Source organism: Colletotrichum siamense (assembly GCF_013390195.1).
Source record: "Colletotrichum siamense strain Cg363 chromosome Unknown KSG_Cg363_contig09, whole genome shotgun sequence".
Lineage (NCBI taxonomy): Eukaryota > Fungi > Ascomycota > Sordariomycetes > Glomerellales > Glomerellaceae > Colletotrichum > Colletotrichum siamense.
In genome coordinates, this window is record NW_023501022.1 from 813,704 (window position 1) to 832,985 (window position 19,282).

At 55.2% G+C, this 19,282-nt stretch overlaps 7 protein-coding genes across 7 annotated transcripts; 4 read left to right on the top strand and 3 right to left on the bottom strand.

The window, feature by feature from the left end:
- Positions 1–968: 968 nt before the first annotated feature.
- Positions 969–2,305, top strand: KOB1 (putative voltage-gated potassium channel subunit beta; the record flags this gene model as incomplete). Its single annotated transcript, XM_036644833.1, has 6 exons — positions 969–1,056; positions 1,110–1,139; positions 1,193–1,285; positions 1,344–1,405; positions 1,476–1,609; positions 1,669–2,305. 6 exons carry the CDS (start codon positions 969–971, stop codon positions 2,303–2,305), a joined length of 1,044 nt encoding a protein of 347 aa, XP_036489866.1.
- Positions 2,306–2,584: 279 nt separating this feature from the next.
- On the bottom strand, positions 2,585–4,243 carry CGCS363_v012985 (uncharacterized protein; the record flags this gene model as incomplete). Its single annotated transcript, XM_036644834.1, has 3 exons — positions 2,585–3,590; positions 3,682–3,907; positions 3,979–4,243. The coding sequence occupies 3 exons, from the start codon at positions 4,241–4,243 to the stop codon at positions 2,585–2,587; spliced, it is 1,497 nt and encodes a 498-aa protein (XP_036489867.1).
- A 351-nt stretch (positions 4,244–4,594) lies between these two features.
- On the bottom strand, positions 4,595–6,405 carry ytcJ-3 (putative amidohydrolase YtcJ; the record flags this gene model as incomplete). Its single annotated transcript, XM_036644835.1, has 3 exons — positions 4,595–5,379; positions 5,431–5,899; positions 5,950–6,405. The coding sequence occupies 3 exons, from the start codon at positions 6,403–6,405 to the stop codon at positions 4,595–4,597; spliced, it is 1,710 nt and encodes a 569-aa protein (XP_036489868.1).
- Positions 6,406–7,120: 715 nt separating this feature from the next.
- Positions 7,121–8,041, top strand: iphP-2 (Tyrosine-protein phosphatase; the record flags this gene model as incomplete). Its single annotated transcript, XM_036644836.1, has 2 exons — positions 7,121–7,625; positions 7,686–8,041. 2 exons carry the CDS (start codon positions 7,121–7,123, stop codon positions 8,039–8,041), a joined length of 861 nt encoding a protein of 286 aa, XP_036489869.1.
- A 1,906-nt stretch (positions 8,042–9,947) lies between these two features.
- Positions 9,948–10,280, top strand: CGCS363_v012988 (uncharacterized protein; the record flags this gene model as incomplete). The annotated part of the gene is made up of 1 exon (XM_036644837.1): positions 9,948–10,280. The coding sequence occupies one exon, from the start codon at positions 9,948–9,950 to the stop codon at positions 10,278–10,280; it is 333 nt and encodes a 110-aa protein (XP_036489861.1).
- A 1,096-nt stretch (positions 10,281–11,376) lies between these two features.
- On the bottom strand, positions 11,377–13,303 carry CGCS363_v012989 (uncharacterized protein; the record flags this gene model as incomplete). Its single annotated transcript, XM_036644838.1, has 2 exons — positions 11,377–13,154; positions 13,207–13,303. The coding sequence occupies 2 exons, from the start codon at positions 13,301–13,303 to the stop codon at positions 11,377–11,379; spliced, it is 1,875 nt and encodes a 624-aa protein (XP_036489862.1).
- Positions 13,304–15,702: 2,399 nt separating this feature from the next.
- Positions 15,703–16,921, top strand: HEM2 (Delta-aminolevulinic acid dehydratase; the record flags this gene model as incomplete). Its single annotated transcript, XM_036644839.1, has 2 exons — positions 15,703–15,945; positions 16,013–16,921. 2 exons carry the CDS (start codon positions 15,703–15,705, stop codon positions 16,919–16,921), a joined length of 1,152 nt encoding a protein of 383 aa, XP_036489518.1.
- Positions 16,922–19,282: the final 2,361 nt, after the last annotated feature.

The window sequence follows — 19,282 nt, forward strand, 5'->3', positions numbered from 1 at the left end:
TGGTCGGTTCGAATCGAACCAACTGCGGCACGGCGATAGTTCGATTCCTCCCCACGCCGTCTCGTCACCTTGATGGAAGATGTGTCGTTGGTGAATTAGTAAGCCGCACCATCGCCAACTCGGGGGAATCGGAGCAGCGAGATTGTAGCACACCCCTGGCGGAGGACCCGCATGGTGACAGGGATGTTAGTGGTGCGAGCGTGGTTGCGGGTCGCAGCTCGACACAAACGGTCGCGCTTGGAGGGGCAGATGGAGGGGTAATTTAGCGTGGCTCTCGCTAAAGTCCCTTGGAGATGGTGACATCAACAGTTTTTTTCTTCTCTCCTGGGGCTGTCTCTGTGATGGATTTCTGTTGCGAGGTGATATCTTCATTCTGCGAGTGAAGCGGTCTTCTTCCCGATGAGAGGAAGTTGGAATTGCCTCGGAAACTCAAGAAGCCAACTAAAGGTTGTATGCGCTCGTCCCGCCGCAAATTCTAGAGCTCGGGATTAAGCTTCCCGCCGGTCATAGCTCTCACCCCAGGCACACAGGGACGAGCAAGGAAGGCAGCATGAAACTGGCGTAGGTCTGCTGTATTCATCCCTACTCTTGTAGACCAGGCTTCCGTACCTAATGGTACCCGGCCAACCACCCACCACAGAGCCTGAACAAATCAGTGACACGAGTTGCCGCTTTCCCATGGCGGGGTTGATACCGGCTGCCCCGCATCCTGGGAGCTTGACCGCATCGATACGGCTCCTACACCACCCGGCACAGGACCGGGACTGGACATGGGATGGAGCTCTTCTGGTTGGAGCTTCCTTCTTTGAACACGAGCCGGTCCTCTTTTAATCTGGGGGAGACTATAAGTAAGGTCCCTGACCCATTGCGTGACACCTGCTGCTGTCCTGTCCCCTCCAAGTCTGCATCTTCCCTCCGACCTCGCTCCACCCCATAATCCCCCAAGCAAACATCCAGAACCGCAAACAATGTCCAAGCCCGAGGATCTTCCCCCTATGGAATACCGCTTCCTGGGCCGTTCCGGTCTCCAGGTCAGCGCCATCAGCTTGGGAGGCTGTGAGTTTTAACGTGACACTGTACACTTGCGGCGCAAACTGACTTCTAATAAGGGTTGACCTACGGTGGCCATGTCGACGCTGGTATGACCGCACTCCTGGCCCCCTCCTTGCGATTGAACGCTCACAGCAAATAGAGGGTACCTTTGCCTGCATGAAGGCCGCCTACGACTCCGGCGTCAACTTCTTCGACAGCGCAGAGGGCTACGCTAACGGCGAGAGCGAGATTGGTACGAAGACCCTCCCACACAAACATACGACGCGATAAGGGACTGACTCCAGTCATAGTCATGGGCCAGGCCATCAAGAAGTACGGCTGGAAGCGCAACGACCTCGTCATCTCCACCAAGGTGCGCAATCTTCCTAGAGTGAATCGACCATGTTGAGAAACAAAAAAGCTGACAAGCGCTTGTCGGGCAGATCTACTGGGGCGGAGCTTTCGGCGACAACGTCGTGAACAACAAGGGCCTGTCCCGCAAGCACGTCATCGAGGCTATGGACGCCTGCCTTGAGCGTCTCGACCTCAAGTACGTCGACCTCGTCTACGCTCACCGGTAAGCATCCTTCCGCAGCCCTCCACTTCCACCTCGGTTATTCTGACGCCCTCGCACAGCCCTGATCGTCAGACCCCCATGGAGGAGACCGTCCGCGCTTTCAACCACCTCATCAACACCGGCAAGGCCCTGTACTGGGGAACCTCAGAATGGAGCGCCGACGAGATCGCCCAGGCCTGGCGCTACGCCGACAAGCTGAACCTCGTCGGCCCCGTCATGGAGCAGCCCTCGTACAGCATGCTCGACCGCAAGAAGGTTGAGCACGAGTTCGCCCACCTCTACCGCGAGGTCGGCACCGGTCTGACCGTCTTCTCCCCGCTGCGCCAGGGCATCCTCTCCGGCAAGTACAAGAACGGCATCCCTGAGAACTCCCGCTTCGGCTCCGAGAACATTGGCTTCATCAAGGACTTCTGGAAGCGCGAGAACGCAAAGAAGCAGTTCCAGGACCTCGTCGACAAGGCCAACAAGATCGAGCCCATCGCCGAGAAGCTCGGCATCAAGATGAGCACCCTCGCCCTCGCCTGGGTCCTCAAGAACAAGAACGTCAGCTCCGCCATCATTGGCGCCAGCAGCCCCGAGCAGGTCTTTGAGAACATGTACGCCATTGGCGCCCAGGAGAAGCTTACGCCCGAGATCATGAAGGAGATTGACGAGGCGCTCGACAACAAGCCAGACGCCATTATCCCCAGATTCTAAGAGTGTAGACGATAAATAAGAAAAGATACTTTGATTTTGAAAGTGCCGGGTATATATCCTGACCAGGAAGGCGTGTCTCCGGAGCAGCTTGATGAAAGCACTGTTGAACTATAGTTTGATAACAATCCTGAGAAAGAGCACCTTAATAGCAAGAGTTTTGCTAGTCGGGCAGTGTCCCCTCTGATCCGTGATTATAGAGAGAACGATAGAAGTAGTAATAAGGGACGACGACGACGACGACGACGACGACGATAATAACGATACTTAATCTCGCCCTCATCAAATTCGACCGTTCTGCCGCGCTAGTGGGGAATATGCAGGAGGTGGCGCACTCGGGACAGGTGGAGTCGCCTCTCGACGCATCTCCTCTAGCTGGATATCCCGCTCGCTGCTCTGTGCAGTGGATGCCGAATTCTTGAGCCACCACCTAAGCGCTGAGTAGAAAGCAGCATAGACCGCAAGTAGAATAATGAATTGAGGGAACAACTGAGCCATCGATGGGCGACCCGGCTTCCCCAGCGCATAAAGTATAGGCCCCAGCACCAACCTCACGACGCACTGCAGCGTATATATCACACCAAAGGCTCTTCCCAAAGAGCGACATCGGAGTCGCCGGCCGAGAAGAGACACGAGCATAGCCAGGGTCAGAGGTACCGCACCTCCGCCGAGGCCCATGAAGACGAGCCCCCCGATGAGGAGCTTGTAGTTGCCGTCTTTGCTCGATACTAAGAGCAGAGTGCCTATCGAGATGGACACAAACGAGGGCGCTAAGATTGGAAAGGTCCGACGCTGGGGATTTGTGCTGTGCCGGCGGGCGCGGTTGCTCTCCAGCATTGGGATCATGGTGCTGGTCACCACGAGGGCGGTGGTGGGAAATGCGTATAGTGGAGTGGGAAGTTCGAGAAAGGTTTCGTAGACAGGGAACACTCTGGAAATCCAGGATGCGAGTGATGACATCGACAATGATGCCATGGGCGGTAAAACGGCAACGATGAAGAGCAGACAGCAGCTTGGAAAACGAGCCAAGCTGGAAAAGACTTGCACCCGCGGCGGGCGGCGGTCCGGGTTGACCTCTTCCTCCGAGCGGTAGTCTTCGGCCTGTTTGCAGTACGTCTTGAAATAGAGCAATCTGCAGATAGCGATTGTAGTCACGCCGAGGGTAATGCCGGTCATGGCTGCAATATAAGACGCGTCGACGCCGTACTCAACGAGGGGTTTAAAGGCGAGGTTTGCTACGACGTACGAGAGCAAAGCCACGCTGAACGTGTAGGAAAAAATCCTAGCTCTGTAGAGGGAGATGATTAGCAACTCGTCAGATCTGAAGGTCGAAATATCATCTTCGAGGGCGAGAAGGAGCCGGCAAGCCTCGCACTTACCGATTTTGATCGTCCGATAGATCAGTCAACATGCCCAATATGGCTCCCTCAACAACGACTCGCCCGCCGCCGACCAAGCTGGACAAAACCCAGTAGAGCAACATATGCCACCTATCATGCGTTGTGTGGTAAATCAAAAGCTTGCCGACGATCCATGTGAGCGAGCCGAAAATAACGAGTCTTTCGCGGAAGTTGGCTCGTAAAACGACGTACGCGGCGAGAAGGCCTGCCCTCTTGCGTTAGAAATAAATTTTGGCAAATGACACCGCAGACCTTGAACAAACGAAAATCACTTACCACCAATAGCCTCGAAGACCGAGCTGATCGCGTTGCCTCTTTCGATGATGTTTTCAATCTCTTCGATCCGGCACAAGGGGTCGTCGTATGGGAAGGCGCGTATCAGGTTCTTAGAAGGATCGCTGTGATGGCTTTTGCACGTAATCTCCCGAAAGAGAATCTCGATCGGCTTGTCGATGAGAGTCTGGCCAAATTTCAAGTAGAAGACTGCAAGAATTATTACAACAAGATGCGCGCCATATCCTTGGGCTCTGTCGGCGGGCATTTCGGCGACTGACTTGCTCGAAACTATAGTCGGTGATGCTATCTCAGGCGGGCTTAGCATGCTATAGTATCAGTGACGACGTCGAAAGAAAACAGAGCGAGATGGACGTCGTGGCAATAAACTGGGAAAGTGGCAAAGAGACATGTCTGGTTCGTTTCTCAAGGTGTTTTGGGGACACAAAATGTAGTTGATATAGTTCTGGCAGGAAGAGGAACATACACCTTCTCTACACGAGAAGGTGGGATGAAGTCGCTTGAGTTCAGTTAGGCAGGTCCCTTCTTGCCTTTTGCACATTCCAGACATCAAGTTCCACGGAAATCATAACATCGTAGACCATTCCGTCAGGATAGCTCAAACATCAACACGCTCATATACCTGCTTTCCACCAACCCAAGTCTCCTTCACCTTGAGATCCCGCAAGTCGTCAATATCCATGGACTCGAGCGGCTGATCCAAAACGACCCAGTCAGCAAGCGCGCCCTCCTTGATAACGCCTGCACGTCCGTCCATAAAAGCGCCGAAAGCGGGTCCCTTGGTAAACCCAAGCAGCGCCTCCTCCAGGCTCAACGCCTCTTCGGTATGCCACCCCTCAGAGCCTCCATTCGCGCCGTTGCCTGTATGGGGACTCTTCCGCGTGACGGCAGCGTATATGCCCTGGAACGGGTTGGGCGGCTCCACGGGGAAGTCGCTGCCTAGAATCGGGCTGACGTCGAGGAGAGAGCGCATGCGGTAGGCTTCTTTCTTGGTGCGGTCGGGGCCGAGGCGGAGCTCGGCGTACTTCATGTCGGAAGTCGCGTGCGTCGGTTGAATGGAGGGGATGATGCCAATGGCGTGAATTCTCTTTTGGTCTTCTTCATGGATAATCTGGGAATGCTCGATACGGAACCGCCGCTCGGACTGGCATTTTGAAATATCTTTACCAGGGCACGCTTCCTTGAGACCAGCTTCCAGGGCATCGACGGCGAAACGGTTTGCAAGGTCGCCGATGGCGTGGATATTTACTTGGTAGCCGACAGATGCCCATGATTTTCCGAGTTGCAGCAGTGTAGACCCGTTGACAAGGAGTGAACCAGACGTGTCGGGGCGGTCACTGTAGGGCTCGATCATGGCACTTCCCCAACTTCCAAGAGCACCGTCTAACACAAGTCAGCACATGTCATTAACCAACGATTTATGTGACGAATTACCAGCAAAGAGCTTCACAGACTTGACGCTGAACCAATCATCCTCGCGGAGCACACGAGCAGCATCATCCGGGCAAAACGTGTTTCGCTGAGCGCACTCTAACATGGCGTAGACTCGAACAGTCCAGTCCTCTGTCTGCGCCATGTCCGCATATAAGTCAAGTTGATCGGGGAAGACGCCAGCATCGTGCATGCCGACCAAGCCAACCTCGTTCAGCTTCGCCATGGCGGCAGATACGAAAGCGCGCTTCTTCTCGGGACCAGGCTTCGGCCACAGATTTGTGACCAAGTCCATGGCATTGTCACAGAAGACGCCCATGCCGGGCTCCCTGACAATTTCGCCCCCTGGGACGTCGGGAATGTCTGCAGGCAAGAGATCTAGAACAGCTTGCGAAACCCAAGCGCAATGGACATCAATCCTGTCGAGCATGAAGTACTTGCCCTTCAGAAGTTCGTCTTCTTCGATGTCCGCCTAATCGCGCATCAGTACAGCCACTCAGCCCACAACGACAGGCGACTCACGGCAGTAGGCATCTTGCCGTACGCATTCTGATCCCATCCAATTCCTCGGATCCATTCGTCTTTCGTACCAGCATCGGGATGGCTTTCGACATAGTCTCGCAGACGTCCCCTCACGTCGTCCAGGGTGCTAGCACCGAACAAGTCGGCCGAGTGAAGGAACTCTCCGTATTGAATTAGATGGCCGTGACCGTCCCACAAGCCGGGGATAACGTAGCCGACATTTGTGGTTAAGCTGGCATCTTCCCAGGGAAAGACGCGAGTGAACTTTCCGTCCACCACCGTGAAGCATTGAGCGGCTGGCTGGGCTTCATCATGTGTTCTAACGCCTTGGTAGCAATAAGTCGTCTCAGTGTTGTTGCTAAAGATTGGCTGCTGGAGACGGACAACGGCCAGAGCCACGCCGGCGACACCGGCCGAGATCGCCATGCCCCATCTGACAATCGAATTAGAAGCCATCGTGCCACAATGCTAGTTAGGCATGGACTCAACGCAATGGCCTGAATTGGCTCTCGGAGGGGTGACAGGCCCCGAAATTCAGTGTGGATGATAGATATTCTTATCGCCGACCATTTGATAAGGAAGGTTATCTTATCTTATCGCAGCTCAACATGTGCAGGGATCGTGGGAGCTATTCTTGTTGACTGGACGTCGTATCCTATCTTTATCATCCTTTCCTTCATAACGTCGGGCGTCTTTTTTTCCTCAAACCCCTCGCCTGTCTATATCAAGTCGCGATTATTGTTGTTCAGCAAGTACATTGGAAGGAACACCTTTTGGGTTTAATCAACTCTAATTTCCCCAGATTGATATTGGCAGTTTTGGGCTTGGTCTAATGACCGATATGAGACAATCGTGCATTCCACAACCAAACGGCGTGGCACCTTGGCAGCAGGAAAACGGCAGTTTTGGTGATGTGGCTTTCTTTGTCCAAAAGCCTATTCCGACGAGTACAACACTTTGTACTTGCGAGCTCCCGCAGCGTGCCAAGACACGCTCTCAACTCTGGCTGGTCTACACAAGCGTGTGGGGGGGTAAGCAGAGCTCCTGCTTACAGTAACATGGGCCATCGTAGCCTGGCATCAGTCTCAAGATGCACTGTGAACTTGAGAAACTGACCAGCCTCGTCAGCTGAAGTTGCCTTTGCTCCATACTGCTCGCAACAGACGCCATCATGACCCTGACAAAAGACCAGCTCGCCCGTCTCTCCGAGACAGACGTCCGCAATCCCATCCCACCGGAGAAACTCCTCCCAGCCCTGACATCACCGCCTTTCATCCCGTCGACCTCTCTCATCAACGTTCGCGAACTCGGGGCCGTACCAGGCTCAGCCATCCTCTCCGGTCTAGCGTACCGCTGCGGAACGCTCGAGCTCGCTGTCGCAGACCCGCAGGCCCTCGCCTGGCTCTCGGCCAGCGTGAAGCGCATTTTCGACATTCGGTCACCTGAAGAACGCGAGAGAGCTCCGGACCCGCAAATCGACGGCGTCGAAAACATCTGGTTCGACAGCACCAGCGTTGACCTGCCGCCCGTCCTGGACGAGTTCGTCGAGGGTGGCGGCGAGGCGGGGTTGAGGAAGGAGTACCTCAAGGTGCTGGACATCTACCGGCGAAGCTTCTCCGCCGTGTTGGAGCATATACGAGATAGACCTGGGGAGCCGTTCCTATTCCACTGCACGGGTAAGTAAGCCTCATTTCTCGTATTTACCCTTTTAGGAGTGTAGACTGACACCAATCCAGCGGGACGAGACCGTACAGGCGTGCTGGCCGGAATCTTGCAGTCCCTTGCCGGCACTGCGCCCGATGATGTTCGTTTCGATTACATGCTCTCACGCATAGGCACTGAGCCCGCTCGTGAGAGGCTCCTCCGGTACGCCCGCGTTGGCACAGGGACGACTGCCGACGACGAACACCCGGGCTTTTACAACATGTGCAGCCTGCGGACGTCCTGCTGGTGCGCTTTCGTCGCCGGGGTGGAGGAGACGTACGGCGGGTGGGACGGCTACGTAACCAAGACACTCGGGTTTTCGACTGAAGACCTCGACATAATCAAGCTTCATCTTCGTGAAGGGAATGCGTCGAAGAGTACGTCGTAGCTGGCTCCCAGCCGCGAACTGCAAATCAAGGCCGTTGAGCCACCCTGCGTTGACAAATCTTCGTCTGGAGCCATATACAGTCAATCTTGATACCTGCTATTCAACTTTCCAGTCTGTATCAAGGCTCAATTTGGATAAAGAATGAAGAGCACGGCGGTCATCGATGTTTGCTTAAGCGTAACTTCCTCGGGATCTCTCAACCTACGACCAACATCCCATCACAAACCCCAGTGGGCCCTCGCCGCCGTACTGATGAGTGCGGCTTTTGACATGATCTGAGGGCAGTTTTCAGACATCAATACACCACCCCCATCGTGACATATACGGCCTGACCTTTTGTCAAGAGACCACCTAATTTTTCTATGTCTACGCGGCTCCTGTGCACTTGATTGCTCCTATCAGAGACGACTATAACGACGACGACGTTGAAGTATAGTATAGCCCCAGGGAAAAAAAGCTGCGCAGATACAGGAAAAACAGGCGGTCTCTTTGTCAAACCTGCACCGAGACTAGCAGCATTTGAGAAGCAAGGACAGATTGTGGTATTCCGATGGGAGTGGCAGGAAACCCCGAGTAAAACAAGCCACAAGTAGAAAGTCGCCCAAGTCACAGCCCAAGACAACGTTATCATCCAACACAAGCCTCCAAGACCGTGATAACCGCCCCTCGAGACAGAATATGTCATTTCCCCTCAGTGATCCCCCGTTCCATCACAATCCAGACCTCGACCCAGCAACCGTACAGGCAAAAGATAACCTCCCGAGCGCCGTCTGACAGCAAAACTGACGTCGGATCCCAGCACATCCTTCGTCAGCCCGCAAATCCCTCCCGCGCCGTCACTGCGACGGAAGGCCCTCGACAAGCACCGTTTTGGCATGGATAGACTTACACGCATCCTCAACGCCCACACAAACACAGTCTGGTATGACATCATATCCACATCAAGCCACATCCATACCCTGTCCCACATGCCTGAGCCACAGCGCTCATTGGCGGAATCCCTTATCTAGCGCCATTGCACAAACGCCTGATCCGAGCCACGGAGGCAGGGGTATGAGGCTCAACCCAATAGGATTGCTTCCCTCCTCGCACCCGCTACGTCACCAGCCACAGGACCCTCTCAAACTTGTTTTTTGCAGCCGACCGTTTTCTGGGGACCGTTCTGGACCTCACCGGGGTTGCGCATCTTTGACCTCACTTTCCCATCCAAGACGTGCTCAGCTGCCTTTTTCCTGCCCAGCCTGCTGTGGCTTTCACACACACACACACGTACAAACCACCCCTACGTAAGAATCTCCTCCGACCCTGGTCCATGACCCAAAAGGATGACATTCTCTTCACCCAGACTCTGCAAGGGACGTCACATTCAGGGTCCAACCACCCCGCCGCCTCCTCCATCATTCTTCGTCAGAGGGAGAGCAAGAGACAAACCCAAGCGGAGACCAAGACGCAGGTTTTCGAGACCCTTCACGCATACCGCGTAACCCCTCCCCCTCCCAAGAACCCAAACGAACAGTCTAGTTCGCCCACAATGTCGTAGCCCACCCTCCAGCCTTTGAAACACACGTAGAAGCTGCCCGTAGATCCCCAGCATTTTTGACATCATCCTCCGGACCCTGATCCTAAACCACCCCTGTCCACGCCGTGCCTCTGATGATGCCATCCAACGTCCTCAAGCTAAGCTCCGACTTTCCCAAAGAGCTCCCAGCCTTATCGCAACCTCGACAGAAAAGCATATAAACCATCCATCCACTCCCCGTTCATCCATCTCCCATTCCTCATCAGCATCAGCTACCAAACAAACAAACCCATCAACCAACTCTGCAAACAAAGCTTCAGACTCTCAAGTCTCCCAAACAAACACACTACTTTTACACATATACAAACAAACAACAAACCACCCAACATGCCTCTCAGATCCACCCGCCACACCACCACCGCCCCCCGCCGCGGCGGACTCTTCACTCGTCGCCGCGCCCCGGCTCGCACCCACCACCACCACACCACAACCACAACTACCACCCGCAAGCGCGGCGGTCTCTTTTCCCGCCGCCACGGCGCCGTGACCACGGCCCCCGTCCACCACCACCGCCGCAAGCCCTCCATGGGCGACAAGATCTCGGGCGCCATGCTCAAGCTCAAGGGCACCCTGACCCGTCGCCCCGGCCAGAAGGCCGCTGGCACTCGCCGCATGCACGGCACTGACGGCCGCGGCTCCCACCGCCGCTATCGCTACTAAATGGAGCGAGCCTACTGTACTACGATACCACAAAGCGTTTTATTTGTAACGGATCATGATGATGAGACGGCTCAAATCCTCGAGAGGGATTGAGCAGGATTATGGACACCACAATTGTACTATTATTGAAGATGAGCGAGTTGGTTTGAAGATACCACGTCTGTATTACCACATCAGCATGGCAATTTAGACACTGTACAACAATTGGGAACAATCATACAAAGAAAGAACTTGTCTTGATCGATCTGAACTATTTACGCCCCTGAGAGAGATTATCCGCTACTAAACCATCCAGTGATCCCCCATGAACCTGTACCTTTCCAGAGAAACTCCAAGTCCACCACTTGCATGCCGTTCGCTGACCTATCCCTTTCAGCTGATCGATCCTCAACCCTTGTCCATTGAAACCTGATCTCAAGGTTTCCGCATTTGCACGCCCGTTCCTGAGCATGAAGAGACACAATCTGTAGAGAAGAGAAGCCGCAAAAACACGCAATTAACAAGGCGGGCAAGAGCCAGGTGCCTGGACCTAATAAGGGCGCAGGACTTGTATTAAGGCTATGCTGTCTTGCTCAATTTTGTCTGTGCTGACAAAAGGGTTGTCGCGTTTCGATGACATAGGAAATGGCGCGAAGTGCTGCGCAAGGCATCAAATCGGTTTTTTTTGCTTTAGCTGCCAAGTGTCAGTTATTGAAATCAATACTACTGACGCGGATGCCAGCCACTTACACAAATTTGTTTAGGAGGCAGGCGTTAACCGCAGCTAGATGCATTGGTTGTTAATGCCACTCCAGTACTCAACAGGCCGTGAGGCAGCAGCAAAATGGTAATAGCTGACCGCAAACGTGCGAAGGAATGTCGTGCCTGATAGATCAGGGCAGTCGTGGTACAGAAAATTGCTGTCCACGTTGAGTGTTGTTGTAGGAGCCACGAATGTGGCAAGGTGCGTTCTAGAATGGAAGCGACAAAGCAATCGAGAATTTTCTGTCGCTAACCACCCAGCTGGTGGCTGAGAAAACCAGACCGCAAAACAGTCCCTTTTCAAAAAGTGATTGGCAGCTTTTCATGAACGACGAGAAGGGTAAATCGTTACGTCCTACTGCAACTCGTCCACTTCCAGCGCGCTCAGGTTCGCGGGCTGGCGCTGAGGGCCAAAGCGACGAGTCGGAAGCGTGGAGGAGGGCTCGACAGGACGAGGGATCCGAGACTGCTTGTTCGACAGAACGGACGACTCACGGGCATGCTGGCGGTCGGTAAGATTGCTGACGTCGTCGAAGGTATCCTTATGGACAGAACGGGTCTTCATCGGAATATTCTTGTCGCGCGGGGTGAGTGCGCTAGGTCCGATCAGATCAGAGAAGTCTCTGACCAATTCGTCGCGCTTGTCGGAAGGAGCGTTGTTGATCTGAACGATGGTATACTCCCGAAAACGAGCCGGCATATCCGTCATATCCTCCTTGGTAGGCGAAGGATGCTTCTTATTCAACCTGTTGTTGCTGCGGCGAAGCTGAACTCCCTCGAAGTTGAGCTTACGCTGGCCAACGCTGCTGCTGAAGCCCTCACCATTGAAACTCTCACCCAGGAGAACAGTGTTGACGTGGGGATTACCGGCATCTGTGTATCGAGTTGAGGGACTCTCGACCGGAACAGGCTGCTTGTTGCTTCTGTTGCGCGGGGTCGAGGCGCATGCGGGTTTCTCGGACAAAAAGCCTTCGAGATCATCGTTCTCCGAGTCGAACGGGTTGATGGATGGAACCGGTGGCACGGGAGGTAAGGTCGAATCCGTGCTGACCTTGAGCTGATGCTCAAAAGGCGTAGGCGTGCGAACAAGCCCGCGCGGCTCCGAGAATGGGTCCTCTGGGGAGTTCGAACCACCACTACGCAGCGATTTGCCATCGTCATGAATCTGCTTGCGAAGGATGCGGCCTCCAACCATACTTCTGGGCTTTTCTTTGTTGAGGTTAAGCCCCTCGTTGACGCGGATCTCCATCGAGCTAACTGGGGACGGCTGCCCAGGGGACGACCGCACAGAGGACGACCGCACAGGGGACGGCTGCTCGACATGAAATTGCTTGGCCGGGTTTGGGAGATCACATTTGACCTGGCCAATAGGCAACGATATTTTGCCACGAACCTTGGATTCAGGGGTAGCGGGCTTCGTTTGGAACACATCGAAGGCCTTGCGAACCTTTGACATCATGTTCTTGGGGCGAAAGCGAGACGTCTTTGGCGTACGCTCGGAACCAGGGGGCTTCAAACTTCTGGTAGCCGCCAGCATCGCGTCGATCTTGTCATTGACGACGTGAGGGTCGGCGTTGTTAGGGTACGTGTTTGGAGTCAATAAGTCGGCCTGCTTGGCGAGTCCTCCTAGAGGTGCCGTCGTGGATCCAGCGATGAAGCCATCCCGCTTTCTGCCAGTGTCGAGTATAGTTGTTCTTGACTGGGGAAAGGGGCGCCTAGGCACAGGTTGCACAATCTCTGGGTCGTTATTGGCAATGTGGAGTCGCTGAGCTCTTCTGCGGGATGACTTTCGGGGGATATCAGGAGCCACGTTCATGGTCTTTGACGCCTGAAGACGTGACCGGGTAACAGGACCGCCTGGCTCTGCCGAACGAGCGAGAGATCGGCCACGCGGCTCAGTATCCATGTCGAAGTTCTCGGCGGGAGTTGCGGGAACAGTGCCAAGTGGCTCGATATTGCAAAGGAGAACGGATGGATGACTGGCAAGGCCGTTCGGATGATTGTAGATGGTACTCTCAAGGAGAGCGCTGGCCAGTCGGTCGACCGTTGCGTCGGTGCCTGGGGTTTGCACAGCATGGCGGTCTGTCGGGGTAGCATTCGCGACGGGCATAGGCACCGATGGGGTAGAGACCTCTGGCGAAAATTGTCAGCCGTTATATACCACGCAAATATATGGTTTTCATACCTTGGGGCTCGTTATCCCGGTCTCTGTTGGTATTGTTGCCTCTATCCCGACGCCGAGGCGCCAGAGAGGCGAGGGTGCTCATCGACTTTTTCTTCATTGTACATGAAGACGACGAGCGTCAAGTCTGTAGGAAGGAGTGGACAGGGCGATAATCGCCCAGAGAAAAGGTGAAGGTCGGAGAGAATCAGAAGGGAGTAGCAATGCTCGAGGTCATCGAGAAGGGGTGAGCGAACGGCTAGGTCGGCGTTGTGAATCCTAGATGACCGAGACCATAGGATTGCGCAACTTTCTTGGAAAGATCTTTCTCATCAGCAACGAGTAATCACAAACAACAATTTCTCCGAGACGAACCTGTTGGATAATTCAAATCGAGCACAAGGATCTCCGAGAGCCAGCTGCCGCCAAGCTGGTGACAAGCTGACGGTGTTGTTGTCTGCAAGCCAGCAGAAGGGAAGGATTGTTGCGCAAGAATCAACGCGTGCGTCGCGGGGGAGGAGGCGAGGGAAAAAAGGAAGCGAGGCCGCCTCGCTTGGTCTGGGGCACCTGACCTTCGTCCGAATGAATTCTTCGAGGGCAGGCTCGGTCTTGCCTCTGATAAACACCAAGCTGCCGTCCGTGGCTTCCTGTTTCTAGCCTCGAAGCCCTCTGTTTCGACCAATGTTTGGTCAGGTTCCGAGGCAAGAACACATAGCGGAGGCCTGCACCAGCCTATTGCATCCACTCAAGGCACCGGGGGGTTCCGCTTCATGATCCTTCAGCAACTGCGGCTTGAGGGTGTCTAAGCCGCAGTCTACATGAGAGAACGTGGAACAGGCAGAGAGGCTTTGACCAGCGTGAAGGGGCTTACTCTGGTGGTTCTTGGAAGGTCAGAGGCTGCCATTGTAATCACTTGGCGGTGCCTGGTGGAAGCATCTTTCAGGTTTTCCAGCCCATAACACCACAAAGGGCTGAGAAGAGATAAAATATTCGCATCAGCAACAACGTCAGAGTTGAGCAGGATTCTGGGGAAGAGCATGGAATGGTTTGCGGGAACTTGCGAGATATCGTGGCTGATATGGAGATTCGATCCAAGACAGGACGCCATGGCTGATGGCGAACTGGGAAAACCAAGAAAATAGGATTACTGAGAATCATTCTTCAAAGTTCTCGGGCCGGCGGAAGGTTCGCTTGCAAGCACCGAAGTTGGACGTCTCATAAATGGTGTGATCACATCGAGATCATAGCTTGATATTGGGCAGAGTAAATGGAAAAAGTGTAGATTGAAACTGGCACGGGAGATGTTGGCGATACTTGGCTACGCAAATCGAGGTATTTGAATTACACGTTTGATGAGAGAAAAGCCCCGAACAGCGAAGTGGTCAGGTGTTGTGTGCGTCTTGGAATGCGTCAGCTGGTGCAGCGGGAATTATGTAGCAAATTCTGAAAATGGAAGCCGTTCTCATTGTCGGAGTCGGCTGCTTGTTATTGCCAAATTTGGAAAAAGAAAAGTGCTGGACTCGGCTCCGCTCCGGCATCACCGGCGCTCACAGCTGCCGGCGACGGGCCTTGTACTGGCCGTTTCGACCGGTGAACGTTGTTTATGGCCGGAAGAGAAACGGAGGACAAACGGGTCCACGGCCACCCGCGGAGATCCTCGGCCCATCTCGGGGTTGGGATCTTGATCCTGCCAGCGGGTGATTGGTGCCACTCGCTGCATGAGGTAATGGGCAGGGAATAAAAATCTCTAACGAACGCTGCGTCGAAAGGGGCCCAGCACGACACAAGAAGCGTATTGAGCATCTCGACCGTCGAAAATGACAATTACAGACGGCCAATTGCCTGCCGAGGCTCATGGCGATTCTGGAAATGTTAGTCAGCCACAGCCTAGGCAATGCAATGTCGCTCACCGACGGATGGGCGACGGTCTCGGTTTCGTTCTCACCGTTGGGAGCACGGGGATTTCGAAGAATGTGAAAACGCACCGCACGAGGGGACCCCTCGGTGCGGAGAAGCCGCCACCGGAGAGGGCCAATTAGCATTCCTCGGTTCGTGATTGGCCTGTCAGTTGCGCCATCGCACACTCCCATTCGCTGAGGGCTCAGCGACACTTGGCGGGCGGGCCCACGGTCACCTCCGTCTCCTGCCGAGTGCAGCCAAAGCGGAAGGATAGCTGGTCTGTTTCAAATCCCGTCAGCCTTTGGTTCGCCATCCACCATTTCCCTCGTGCTTCAGCCGTCCGTATTTTTTTCCCCTTCATCTCCAGCCCCAAACCTTCCTCCCGCGCCTCTCTCACCGACTTCGCCTCAACGACCATTCCTCCCTTCGAATCCGATACTGGCGGCCATTTTCCGTCGCGACGATATAATAATCATCTCCAAGCCTGTGGTGCGAAACTCCAAAAAGCGCCACCTCCGACTCCTTGAACCCCCCCAACCGCTTCTCCGACGGCCATTGCCACCTAACCCCTCATTCTCCTACGAAGTTCGCCATTGAGCCTGTACAACATCAGAGATCACCATGTCGTTCTCTAGCCTCGTTCAAGACCTCACATTGAGGGATTCCGGCGTCCCGCGCCGGAACCGCGGCGAGGCCTCGGTCTCCACCGTCGATGACAGCCGGTCGCAAATCTCGCGCGCCATGTCCTACGCCAGCACCGCTGCCACCAGCGTCAGCATCTCCGGAGACATCTCTAGCCAGCTTCACGGCGGCTACTTCCACCCTCTTGCCCGCTCGTGGCAGGCCGAGAGGCAGTTGACCAAGGTCCGTTCCGTCCAATGAGGGGTATCGCGCCTTTGTTGTTATGAATCACCGCTGACATGCCGCCCAGTCGATGCTGATTTATCCCCTCTTCATTTCCGACCAAGACGACGAGGAAGTCCTCATTCCCTCGCTTCCCGGCCAGTACCGCCGAGGAATCAACAAAACAATGGCCTGGCTGGAGGCTCTCGTGCGCAAGGGCCTGGGCTCCGTTATGCTGTTCGGTGTGCCCGTGCGCCCCGGAAGCAAGGACGCTCTTGGCACCTCCGCCGACGACCCGGAGGGCCCCGTCATCAGGAGCATCCGCGCCATCCGCCAGCGCTTCCCTCAGCTCTTCATCTGTGCCGACGTCTGCCTGTGCGAGTACACTTCCCACGGCCACTGCGGCATCCTCCGCGACGACGGCAGCTTGAACAACCAGCTGTCGGTCGACCGCATTTCCGATGTTGCCATTGCCTACGCTGTGGCCGGCGCACACTGCGTCGCCCCCTCGGACATGAACGACGGCCGCATCCGCGCCATCAAGCTCAAGCTCATTGAGGAGGGCATCGCCCACAAGACCGTGCTCATGTCGTACTCGGCAAAGTTCTCCGGCTGCCTGTACGGCCCCTTCCGTGACGCCGCGGGCTCAGCGCCTTCCTTCGGCGACCGCAAGTGCTACCAGCTGCCCCCCGGTGGCCGTGGCCTCGCCCGCCGCGCAATCGTCCGTGACATCAACGAGGGTGCCGACATCATCATGGTCAAGCCGGCTAGTCAGTACCTCGACATCATCAGCGACGCGAAGGAGCTGGGCAAGGATATGCCTGTAGCCGCGTACCAGGTGAGCGGCGAGTTCGCCATGATCCACGCGGCCGCCAAGTCGGGCGTCTTCGACCTCAAGACGATGGCTTTCGAGTCGACAGAAGGCATCCTCAGAGCCGGTGCGACGATAGTCATCAGCTACTTCACCCCCGAGTTCCTTGACTGGCTCTCCACCTAAATGATGACGGCATTACACGCTCGGAAAGTATGATAGAGGCATGGTGTTTTACGGCGTTTTCAGTTCATCATCTTCGTGGGAAGGAGCAAATGTTGTATTATCGGATTACGGTCAAGGTATTATGGGGGGGGGGGGGATTCTGGCAGGGCGTCATCTTATTTTCGCATACACTCCCTCCATTGGTTCAGTGTCACGTAGAGGATACCAAAAACTAAAAGGCTACGTTAATGAAAAAGGACAATACGTATTATTGATACATGAATCGATTTTTGGCCACAAACCTGACATGTTTGTATCAGGCTGGTGGGCATCCGTCTCTGTATGCTAAACTCAAAATCAACGGTGCATTAGTAAGGAACGACATGGACAAGAAACAGCGTTTGGGCAAATTTAGATACGACGTGTGCCGTGTGTTCTAGCTGACTGACTGGCAGCTCGCGAGGTGTGTGTGCATGCGTGTTTGATGGCAGCAATAGCATGGTGGCATCAAGAATGGGAGGCCCTGCCTTGTCTTTCCGGCTTGGGTTTCTTCAAACCCGCTCTCCCACAGGTTCGTAGGTATCGGCGTGTGGTAGCAAGCCGACAGACGGCAAGAGCAAGCCTGTGCCTGTTCCAGGGCGCACCCATGGCGGGTTTGTTGTGTGGCCTGACTCGGCTTTCGGATGTCGATCGTCAGGTTCTTCTTGATTTAAACTGGACCCAAGGAGCACGCTGGTCTCCAAAAACAAAATTCGGTTGGGCATGGGGTGTTTGGCAGAGAGAGGCATTGCAAACCAGGGGAAACGGTCCAAGGTAAGGGGGTCCAACAACGGGGAAGCGGTCGTTGGTGGATGAGGGAGAGCGAAAAGCCTGGGTCTGGGAGATAGGTAGTGGTCGAGGCGAGGTCTTCGCTGTAACCACTAACAAGGCGGCGGACGGCGGTGCCATGCACTCGACGTGACGGATTGCCAATCTGGAACATGGCCAAGGGGTCGATTGCCGGGAAACAAGCTGCACCCCTGACGGGGGGCATGGGGCGGAGGCTCCACCATGACCAGCGAAACCACTGACTTCTCAATGACTGGCGTCGAGCACTGTCCAGTATCCGTACCTTGGTCCAGTGTCCGTAGCAAGACCACAGTCATCCAGCTGGCCTTGGTGCATTGCAGAAGGCGAGAGCAGAGTTCAAAGTGCCGCTGCACCTTGCCGCACCACCACAGACGGACCGGCAAGCAGGAGGCAAGCAGGCACAGGCACAGGCAACGTGGTTCATCATTTCATGGTCTTCTGACGGAGTGGAAGTTGGAGGACGCGCTAGTGTGGCTGGAAAAGCACAGTAAGCACAGTGAGCACTCGCGGCTCTTCCTGCTGTGCGGCGCCGCGGACAGCTCGCAGACCGTCACAGTGCAGGTCTCGAGCCCCCACCCCGGTCCCCCGAGCGCGGCAGGCGTGGATCCAAGCGCCGATCTCAACCTTGAAGCGTGCCGCATCTGAAGAGCCCCCAAAGTGCTCTCAGAACACATCGACCAATTCCTTCGATTGCTGGACCCCGGAACTCCATCTTTTCTCCCAACCGCCGACCCTCCCACCCCCAGGCGGCAGAGCAGAGTCTCCAGATCGCTTACGACTGCTCGAGGCAAAAGTGGCCCGAATACTCATGCGCCGAGAGCTCTCGTCGGTCGCGGCTTGCCGTGTTTGCGCTCTCTGGCGCTGAGAGCCGGCCATGGCATTTCTCGGCGGAAGAGCGTTGGCCCAGAGCCATGCTCCAACGGTGGTCCCCTTCCAAGGTCTTCGGTGGCCTCCCAAGACTCCCAAGCCCTCTTATCGATCCATCTTTCCCTCATTCGGCCAGCCGTGACCCTCTTCCGACACCCCTGCCCCCTCATTGCCGTCGCGTACCTGCAGCAAACAACGGGCGGAATGGCGATGGACAGCGGGCGGGAGATGTTGTGATGGGCGCGGCGCCCGCGGCGGACACAGGAGACTGGGGCTCCTCTCCTCCTCTGGGCTCCTCCTCCATCCATCCTCCAAGGAAACGGGGCTCTTTCTTCCAACGGGGATGGATGACGGGGTCGTGGAGGAGATAGATGCACAGGACCCAGGCCCTTTGACGCTTGTGACTGGAAGAGGCAAAGCGAATCGAATATTGATTGACCGACCCCGCGCACCATTTTACGTACCTTGCTGTGGCTGCGTATCTCTGACGGCCAGTCGTCCCATTATCCTCTTTGATTCGGTCGTTTCTTCAATTTACTTTACTGGCCTCTTTATGAGCGTTTTGTGTGTGGGATATGCAGACCGGCGGAGTATATGCCATTCTTAGTCTTATTCCATGTCTCGCCCATCTTCCAAGGCAAAGGGTCCCTTTCACCGTCTTGTCTC